We start from the raw sequence: 10,851 nt of genomic DNA, 5'->3' as shown, positions 1-10,851 counted from the left end.
CAGGTATTTTTGTCAGCAAGGTACCTGCCTCTGGAAGGCGAGTACCTTACTATGTAATTATGAAATACTACCTTGCATTGCAAAACAGGGTTTCCACATTCAGATAAGCCTAACCACATGATCCTAACCTAGGCTAAATACTGTATCTTGTTATTGAAAATGGTGAGTTGTGTTAGTAAAGCAAAATGCCATGAGCTGGAAAAACACCAGGACCATGAGGGAAAGATAAAGTTACCAGGTCAAACAATGCCGCGAAAAGGGCTGTGCTTGATTGAGAAGGATGAGAAGCTCCTTGCTATGGTAAGTAAGTAGCTTATCTGTACAAGATCACAAAAGTAAAGCCTGCCAACAGATTAGCTCTTAAATAATTGAACTAAAAATGAAGTTACAAAGGAAAATTGCCTCTTTCTGGCAATTTGTGCTTGTGAATTAAGGGCAGGCTTCACGGAGACCGCGACACCAGTCATGCAGATATGTAGGAGGTGCTTGTCGGTGTTGTCAAACGACTGCACTACATGTAAAGAAGGGAAATACAGTTTCTGTGTTCTCCAGAAGAACAATTGAGATTTCCCTCTAAATTATCTGTATGTGTGGAGGAATTGTAACTTGCATAACCATTAAATTCTCTTTAGATTTTAGGCAAACATTCGTTGTGGAGGCCTACAAAACATCAAGGCAGAAATGAACAGAAGAGCAGCTAGCAGATAAGCATTGCAAATGCTCAGATACTTATCTGAATCTTTTTGGTTTAGAAATTGGGTTTGGGAATCTTGAGAGAGCCTGTTCTCACGATAAGATGCCTTGTAAAACCCAGGCTCCCACTAGTCAAGAAGAGCACACCTTTAGCCTCTCACTCAAAGGACTGAATCCCTGTACTGAACGGAGGTGGTGCCAGATGTGCTTCACGTCTAAAAATTACAGTGAGGGTCTGTCCTGGCTAAAAGTTATTAGGAGATAGGAAATCTGGTATTAGAAATTGTTTTGTTAACTAAATGTTTCTCTTAATGTACTCAAAATTTTCCTGAATGTGTTTTAAAGTGTAATATGTACAAAAGAAATAGGAATAGGTATAAATGCAGAGATCTACTTAGTGATTAGGGTAAATTTTTGGAGGTTTTCTTTATCAATTATTTGAAGTGCAGACAGTCTTTTTTCCAGGCACTTTTATAAAATATATAAAATTACTTCTTTTCCGTGCACACATACATATTTTTATTCAAGTCATAGTTGGGGCCCCTGAAGTATAAACCATTTATACCTGTGTGTTTTCTCCAGAGTGTTAAGGTAATGTTTGCACTAAAATCTTTAATTTCTAGTGACGTTTTGAGATTGTCTGGTTGGTAAATGAGGACGCTACTTGTAAGGTAACCTTGTGTAATTGGTATTAGTGTTTAAAAAAATAAATAAAGTCCCCCAAGCTCTCATGTTGCAGTTGAGAGAATGGCTTTTTTTTTTTTTTTTTCCTTAGAAAATTGTAGTCTTTCACATTGAAAATAGGTGGGATTAATAGTACATAGGTTTTAGGAATCACGAGCAACTGTTGGCAAGGGTCAATTCTTACTTACAAAAGGGTTAATTCTTACTTACAAAACTTTGTTTTGTCCTTGATTCTACTGATAACCTGCTACCTGTGAGCATGAGAGTTTGTGTTCCCAAGTTTCATGTCAGAAATAAGAATTTTGGTTTCTGACATGTCAGTTTTCTTAGGCTAAGTAAAAAGTCTCTAATGATCTTTCTTCCTACTCAACATGATGTTAATTGGAAAAGAGGGTACTTCTCTCGAGCTTGTTAGAAGTTTTATGTCCAAATTTGTAGAAACACAGATCTCGGGCTAAGATGCTGTTTTGGTGAAGGCTGGTTTCGGAGGTGGCAGTGGAGAGCGCTTCTGCCTCCTTCACACCTGAGCTGTGACTGAGCTGTGCGAGTGTTACCTCTGCTACCTGCCTTCCCTTGGCTCTCCCACGAAGCATGAGCAGGCAGAGCCAGAAAGATGGGCTGTTGTGGTTTTTAACTGTGATCAGGGTTTTCTGATGTCCAGATAACCTCCAGAACTTGGGCAACGCTCGTATGGCAAGTCCCGTGTGAAGGTGCTCTTTGTTCTTCACGTGCTTCTGTGTTACAGCACTTTTGTACTTTCTGATGAGTTAATGCAGTGTAATCCAGGCCATTGCATGTTGTCAAGTCACTTATATTTATGATATAGAAAAGGAAAACAGGCTTGATAAATTCATGGGGTTTTTTACATTTTAATGATTGGCTCATTACTAAGTCTGGAGACAGGGACAGGGAAAGCTTTCTTACATCTCCAGGCAGCTGAGAGACTTTCCCCTTTTCTGCTACTTGGCTCTAGGGATCTACTGAGGTGATGGAGATATTCAAGGTTAGGCTTGATGGGGCTGTGAGCAACCTGCTCTAGTGAAGATGTCCCTGCTCACTGCAGGAGGGTTGGACTAGAGGACCTTTGAAGGTCCCTTCCAACCCAAACCATTCCATGATTCCATGATCTCCTAGATCCTCGATAAACCAGGACGTGGCTGTACCAGTGATCCTGTGATCACTGATCTCCCAAAACAGGCCGTGCTCCTCTGGGCTGAGCGATTTACCAAGCCCAGGCTGGAGCTTGTCACAGCAGAGCTTGTTTGAAGTAGTTTGTGGGATGAACTTCTAATGCAGTTTTAAACTAATTTGATTACTTACAGAGTCCATTGAGAAACACTGCTTTTGTCCAACTTTTTCACTCTGAGTAATGTATACGTGATGTTATTGTACCTGGCAAATACATCTGTAAATGCTCCAACTGTAGCCAGAACTTTCTGGTACCTGAGAAAAGAGAAAGACATAGAATCACTGTAATCCTGAGCTAAGCTCTTACAAACATGTTAGTACTCAGTTGATGGGTGGTGGTTTAAATCTCTCTGCAAATTATCACTAATGAGACTGAAGTTAAAAATAGACATATATATGTAGAGAGCTGGGGCAAATATGAAGGTCCCTTAAAAAAAATGACACTTCATAGAGAATGCCTTTTTTTTTCTTTTTTCTTTTTTTTTTTTTTCCCTTAATTGCCTTAGTGAAGTTTTGTTGAGTCTCTATTAGTTTGCTTGGTATGGACTTCCAAAGATTCAACACATTGTAAGTGATTCTGTCATGAAGTGGGCAGGTGCTGGAGTTGAAGGATCTCCAGAGTGGTGAGGGGTACAGAGGATCTGGTTCTGCTGTGCTGGAGCTGGCAGAGGTGAAGCCAGGAATCTCTGATGTGGGGCAGGGAGGAACACTTCAGCCTTCAGATGCTCAAGTGTGGTCTGTGTGTATTGTGTGACTTAGAAATTCTCCCTTTGTAGAAAAGGAGAACACTTTTCAAGTACACTGTTCCTGTCTTAAAGCATGTGTTTGAAAGCATGGTCAGGTAAGGACAATGCTAAGTTGGTTTTGCACCATTAGCTTTTTCCAGTTTTCTGTATGCCTTAGCCTATGGAAAAACAGGCAGTGTCTCCATCTGTAGATGTATCTTGGAAAGTTTTTTTTCCCCCATATATTTTTATTCTGTATTCTGTTTTTTTTCTGCTGCAAGTTTTGAAGCAGGCATTTTGCATAAATTTATCATAAATTTGGTTTAATTGCTGTGGCTAGCACCTGTTTGTTGTTTTCTTTATGCCTAGTGTGGCGAGTGTTTTGAAGTGGAGTTGAGATCAATTTACCTGCACTGATGCATTTATTGCAGTCTTTTTGATGGACTTCAAGCAAAATAACTTGATTTATTGCAAACTTGGTATAACTGTCTGTGCTCTTGCAACTGGCCACGCGTACTCTGTTTTATTCTCTTGTAAAGAACAGTCCTAACTATTGGATTTCATAGCTGACTTAAATGCTGTTGTATTTGGTTTACACAGAATAATATACCACAGAATAATATACTATGTTACATATAAATAGTATACTATGGTAAATGTTTGACTTTGGGGAGATTACAGGGCTGAGATGGTACCAGTACAGGCTGCCAGTCCTAAGTAGAATTAATGGATGTTTCAGGCAGGGTTGGGCACTCCTTACTCTGGTCTTTTCCCAGCCTGAATACTTCCTGATGCAGCTGACGTGTGTATATATATAATTTTTGAATGTTCTTATATACAAGGTGAGGTAAGCAGCTGAATAATCTGTTTGGAAGAAGTGTTTTGCCCAGAGCCTGGGCACAGCTAGAGCTGTAGCTGGGATTTGGGTTCGTCACGGACTGCGTACCGGCGGTGCCGGGGACGTGAAAGGTGGGCAGGAGTGTCTGCGATAGCTGGCTGGCTGCTGGGGAGCACTCGTGCTCCTTTGATGTTGGTGGGGCGGGTTGTTTTCTAATTCCTGATGTGAAGGAGGAAGGTGAATCAGTAGGGGAATTACAGCTCTCAGGTTTCCCTAACTCAAATGGGTGACTCTTTCAAAACACCTTCTAGACACAAAAGGTCTTTTCATTGTTTTCATTTAATATCCAGGGAACAGCCCTGCCTGGCCCGTAGTGGCTGCCCTTAGACAGCTTTTATCTTACAAACAGCAAGAGCCCACCATCGTTCAGAGGCAACCGGGAGAGTAGCGTGACAGGGGGGCAGAGGTGCAGCCGGGGGTGCACCCCCAAATCAGTCCCACAACACTCACCTTCTTCAGGTAGGGTCCCTTTCTGGGGAAATAAGAAATGTTGCTGCATGTGAGGTCTGTGGCAGGGCCTGAGGGGCTTTAGAACAGCGTTTGTTTGTTTGTTTTGGCTTTTTTTTTTCTTTTTTTTCTTTTTTTTGGTAGCAGGAGCCTAGGATCCCAGTGGAGGGACGGGACAGCATGGGAAGGCGAAGGAGTAGGAAGGGAGCAACGCTGGCGGAGCAGGAGCGAGAGGCCCCAAGCCCTGAAAGCCAGCCTTTGTATCCTCCTCCCCCCGAGCCCTGCCTAGGGCAAAACATCACACAATCTAGCTATTGTTTGCTTGGAAAAGGCTACGGCATCCTATTGCAATTATTTATGAAAGAAAATATTTAATGTTTTTGTGGAAGGTGGGTGGGGGAAGCTGAATTTACCTCTTTTTTGTTTGGAAGCAATATTTCTTCCTTTTTTTCTTCCTGTCCAGTTGTTCCAAAAATTTTTCTAAACAGCAGAGTGCCCATGCCTGGAGTCTGTGCTCCAGAGAAAGTCTTCCTATTAAAACAACAACAGACACACAAATTCTACAGCACTTCATTTGTTGTCATAAATAAAGATACCCACAAGCTCCTTCTAGGGATTCGCTTCACATCCTTTGCGCTTTTGTCTAGTATGTTTGACAGTGGTAGCATTTGGAAATGTTAGATCTTCCTCAATTTTCCCTGACAGTGTAGGCGTAGTGAGAGAAGGAAGGAGCTAGAGAGGATCCAGAAGGAGATGATCCTGATGGAGAGGCTCAAAATAAGTGACCTAACTCGAACCAGTTTTTCTCAGCTTGGGGCCCTCTCTGCAGGTGACATAGAAGGCATCAGGAATGCAGATTAAAAGTACTACTAATAATTAAAAGTCTTTCATTTGTAAACTAGAAAAAACTAAAAGTAATGAGTAAATACTCAGCACTTAGAATACCTTTCACTTTGAGGCAGTATTGTGCAAAACAGATATCAGAATCATTTTTCTAAAGGCCAAGTGTTCCTTCTAGCTTTGTTTGAATTGAGCTTGGGAAAATCTGTTATAGATGACTGATGGGCTTCTCTAATGTGATTTCCAAAAGAAATCTGCCCGAGTCTGATGCTCATCAGTATTATTTCATCATATAAATTGTGGGGGCTTGCTTTGGAGAGATATTTTGTTTTAGCTGCTGGATTTGGGAACTTGTGTGCTTCTTGTCTTTGATCTGTCTATAAGACTTGGCCTGTGATGCCTTGTCTTGCGTGTTCTTGCCACTGGCGTGTGATGGAAGAGTCTTCTTGCAGTGGTGACTCCTCTATTCCTCGCCTTTGAATCATTTTTAGGCTAATACTTCTAATTGGTTGGTTGAGGGAATGTTAGGAAGGCTCATCGTGAACTACGTTGGTTAGTAGGAAAGTTTTGGAAACTTCTGCACCAAAATCAGAGTGAGGGCAACTCAACTTCATAATTCTTTGGAAAATTTATATCAGATCAGGGAGTAAACATTTTCTCTTTGCCAAATGAGCTAAAGAAGTTCTGTCTCACTGGAAACTGTAGGACGATTCCCCAAGGACGTTCCTGCTGCACGGTGTGCTCAGGTGCAGTGTTGGATGTTGCTGGGGTTGTTCTTGGTGGGACGGGTGAGGGAAGAATGTGTGTTCTCAGGAGTGATGAAAATACATTGCTTTGTGCAAAATGGATCGCTTGGACTTTCCAGAGCGTTCTGGCAAGTGTGTGATAAATGAAGAGATTATGGTTCAGGTCCTGCTTAACGATTGCAGGCTGTTTTGCTGAAGTCAGGAGAAGCTTGCCGAGCCAGAAGACTCGCTGTGGTGCTCCAAGCATGACCTATTCCCTTGTGATAGCAGCAAAGAGCATATCTGTCTTCTAGCAGCTGTCTCATCTCTGCTGCAGGTCAGACAAAGCTGTACCTGTGTTGTCCCTGATGTGTGTGGGGTTTACCCTGTTAACCCCTGTTGACATGTGTTGATGAGAACAGATTCTGTGTTTTCAAGTCACTTCTCACGTGGCAGCAAGGAAACTTGGATTGCTGGAATCGTGGTTGGTGGAAAATACCCCTATGAAATATCATATTCCAAACCACACGAGGTAAACAAAAGAAAATCTCACTTCTGGATTTGCTTAAATTTCAGCAGCGGTTTTCCCCGACCTTGTTACTGTCTAGAAGTTGAAGCTAGAGCAGTTTTATAGCATTTTTATTTCATTTGCACATAAAAGCATTTGGTTTCCTTCTGTCTAAGACAGGCTGAATTACTATCTTGGTAAAATGTGCTAGTGTAGGAAGCAGTATACATTAAAACTTAAACTGTTTATTAAGACACAGTTTGAAAAGTAGTTCTGGGGTTTTGGGGATACTTTTAAAAATAAAACTAAATGCATTGATTTATTGTCTAGAAATACATACGCTCTCTTAATACAGAAGAAAAAGTGGCATCATAACATGTAAAAATGATTAGGCCAGTGATACCATACGTGAGTTTAGTAGAACTGAAGTTACCTTGGCTTGAATTTATACATTGGCTTATGGTGCTGCCTTTCCTGCATGAGAAGCTTTTCCCTGAAGGTTTTTCTTCCTAGGATGTCTTAGGATAGTGGTGTAGCCTGACTGACAGGTACAGTCCCGTGTCACTTCACAGTGTGACACTGGCCCCTCTTTATGGACAGGAAGGGGTCAGAGGCTCAGGATTTGTAGCATGGCCATCCTTTAGGGTTGTGCTTTTTCCACAGGATACGTAGTTTATGGGAAATGCACTTCAAAGGTACGGTGCTGGAATTGCACAGAAAATACATTTTGTAAATTCAGGAACTAGTTGCAGGAGCACAATTGTATTTGCTTAATTGATTTTGTGTAAATTGTTCATAAAACACTTTTAACTTGCAGATGCTGTAGATAACATCTTGATACTTTACTAAGCGAGCACAGTACGCTGTGTCTGAGAGGAGTTACTCTCCGTGCCATGTTATGAACTCAAGCTCAGCATTAACTAACATATTTTTGTACTTACTTGAAACCGATCTTCTGCCTGATTGATCTGTGTTCATGTGGGCATGAATAATTCATCATATATGCATTTGTCTATATGCATGCACACACATCCTGGAGCGAATGTGTCCGCTAAACAGAAACCCTGTGGTTTAGTAGGTACACAGAGGCAGAGCAGCCCATTTTTCAGTTTATTTTTCCAAAGCATTGTTACAGAGCAGATATATTTTCCTACGGTTGTATGTGCTATAAAACAATATTTTTCAAGATGGGGGAAAATATCAAGTTACCTTCGTTCTGTGCTTTTATAAAATCACTTGAGAAATTAACATTCTTCTGTATCAGGTTACAGGCGCTCGAGTTCAGAAGGGGCAAGCGCATGAGGGGAGGCAGGATGTGAAGTTGGAACAAAGGCAGCCAGGAGACGGTGCCACTTTGTGTTAGATCCCTTATGGCCATTAACAAACGTATGGATACTGGGGTGCTCTTCAGCAGCCTTTGGAGGAATTTAGAATCATAGAACGTATTGGGTTGGAAGGGACCTCCAAAGGTCATCCAGTCCAACTCCCCTGCAGTGAGCAGGGACATCTTCACTACAGCAAGTTGCTCAAAGCCCCATCAAGCCTGTTCTTGAATATCTCCAGGGATGGGGCCTCCACTACCTCTCTGGGCAACCTGTTCCAATGATCCACCAGCCTCATATTGAAGAACTTTTTCCTACTATCCAACCTAAATCTCCCCTTTTCTAGTTTAAAACCATTACTCCTCGTCCTATTGCTACCTGCCCTTGTGAACAGTTCTTCCCCAGTTTCTTACAGACACCTTTCAGGTACTGGGAGGCTGCTAGAAGGTCCCCCTGGAGCCTTCTCTACTCCAGTCTGAACATCCCCAACTCTCTCAGCCGTTCTCCACAGGAGAGGTGCTCCAGCCCTTTGATCATTTTTATGGCCTTCTCTGGGCACACTCCAACAGGTACCCATCCTTCTTGTGTTGAGAGCTCCAAAACTGGACGCAGTACTCCAGGTGAGGTCTCACCAGAGCAGAGTACAGGGGCAGAACCACCTCTCTCGATCTGCTGGCCACACTTCTTTTGATGCAGCCCAGGATGCAGTTGGTTTTTTGGGCTGCAGACGCACATTGAAGTTTATTATTTGAGAGTTAAGTGCACATAAAACACAATTCATCACTCCTGCACATTGGTGTATCCTGGCTGTGCACTCTTCCCATACATGTTGTCTCTGCGCGTAGCTGTGGGTGTGCGTGGGTGTTATTAACTGCGTCTGTTGTTGCGTTGCGTATGGTTTCCATTTTCCACTCTTCAGGTCTTTTTCTGTAACAAATTTCTTACAGTTTTGCTTTAACTCTTGCTTCCTTGCTGTAAGCCTGTGACCCCTGGTTCGCCTCCTAGCACTATCGCCTTTCCCCAGCTCAGGAAGCAAACCTTGGAGGAGAAGCAGCAGGCTTGTCCATTCTGCTGCTGGTTTTGTGCAGGGAAGCCCCAAGGTGGGGAAGGCAGGTCTGGGCTCTGATGTGCTGCTGAGGGTGTGCTGCTTCGTTCCTCTCGGCTTGGCAAAGCGGTGTGAGGTCTGGAGGTCCCTGAAAGGGGGAAGCTGAAAGGCAAACATGCAGCTGAAGAATAAAGTGATGTCACTGGCAGCCAATTGGGAAGGGTGATGTCATACGCCTGGCAGCCCCCGTGCCCACAGAACAAGAGTAGCAGCCCCTTCTTACCACTTGTCCCTTTCTCCCCACCAGGAACTGCTGGGGATCAAACCTTTTGAAGTTTTATTATTTGAGAGTTAAGTGCACATAAAACACAATTCATCACTCCTGCAGTTCATGAGATTCAGAAGTTTCCCAAGACTGTGGAGCTGTGTGGGAGCTCTTACAGCTCCTCCATGAAACACACGACGAGCAGGCAAACCGATTCTCTTATTTTATTTTATTTTTTTTTACAGCACTTGTTTTTTTACAGCCCTGTGTGTGCTGGCTAGAATATGTGTTGCTATGTGTTTTTTACTTTTGATGTGTGTGTTACACCATTCTTATTTCCTTATTTATTTTGTGCTGTACATTTAAGTCTTACTCTTCATTAGCACATCCTTTAGATAAGCTCTACATTGCTCACATTATTTCTGTTTCCTCCTATCCATTTAGCAGAGGCTGAACTGAGCAGCTCGGTGGTTCAAGCTGTTGGAGGCTGTAAGAGCTATTTATTATTTCTGAGTGAAACTTAATAGGGAGAGCTGAGGCACCCTTTCTGATACTCAAAACAATGACTGTATGTACAGTGTGAGATAGATTTGGGGGGGGGGAAGAAATTATACTATGTGAGGACATCATTGGCGCCAGCCAGAGAAGGAAGATGTAAGCAAACAGATCTAGAATAAAGACATAGTCTTAGAGGATGGGCAGGGTCCTGTATTCTTATTTCTAGCACTACTTTATGTTTCTGCAGGGGGAAAAAAAAAAACCCAAACCAAACAGTGAGGAGAGAAGGAGGAAGGAAGCCTATAGGTTTTATCGTATAGGTTTTGCCTGCATTTGGAACAAGGAGAAATCATGTTGGGGACACTGATGGTTTTAGGTTTTCAGGGGTAGATAATCTTCTCCAGTCCAGGTACTGGAATTTCTTTCCTATTTTAACTTACATTGGGTTTCACGTGGCACATACAAGAGATGTTGGATCAGCTGTAAGGATAGTGGTGTGACCCAGTTCGGGATGTCCAAAACTGTTGTTGGAATGGGAGTTAAGCACGAGGCTGAGGAAACAGTACAAATTCAGATTGTGCTTTGAATCACGTTTGTGAGGGGCGGGAAGGTAGAAAGAGGCGTGTTGTCTTTATAAATTGAGAAATCACGAGGTGAAAGGCTGTGAAGAGTTGATTCCCCCTGACCCCGTGGCAAGTGGCTGGTAAGTCAGAGTTGCTGCGGGCAGGAAGCTCAGCAGTGAAGCAGCTTGCGTGTCCTCTGCTGGTTGAGGAAGCTGTTCATATCATGACCCAAATTAAAGGTTTTTGTTTTCATAGTGCAATATAAAAGTGATTTAATGTTTTGTAATTGTTTTCTCAGAGGGGGGGGAAAAGAAGGAAGATATTTATGTGAGCTTCAGTTAAAGATGCAGCTACTGTAATTCATCTCTGAAGGAGCTGGAATATTTTTTAAATGTATGCAGCAACTTCATATGGCTGTATTATTAAGAAACCACACTGGAGCTATAAATC

General features: G+C 42.5%; 1 protein-coding gene across 1 annotated transcript in view; it reads left to right on the top strand.

Moving 5' to 3' along the window:
• Positions 1–246: 246 nt before the first annotated feature.
• Positions 247–10,851, top strand: part of IGF1R (insulin like growth factor 1 receptor) — a 90,787-nt gene continuing 80,182 nt past the window's right edge. The window contains exons 1-3 of the mRNA XM_010171996.2: positions 247–300; positions 3,342–3,406; positions 4,780–4,895. Coding sequence (XP_010170298.2) covers positions 247–300; positions 3,342–3,406; positions 4,780–4,895 — 235 coding nt within the window. The remainder of the gene's footprint in view (positions 301–3,341; positions 3,407–4,779; positions 4,896–10,851) is intronic.

Source organism: Antrostomus carolinensis, unplaced genomic scaffold, assembly GCF_000700745.2.
Source record: "Antrostomus carolinensis isolate BGI_N321 unplaced genomic scaffold, ASM70074v2 scaffold1717, whole genome shotgun sequence".
Taxonomy (NCBI): Eukaryota; Metazoa; Chordata; class Aves; order Caprimulgiformes; family Caprimulgidae; genus Antrostomus; species Antrostomus carolinensis.
This window is presented reverse-complemented; position numbering and strand designations above follow the sequence as displayed.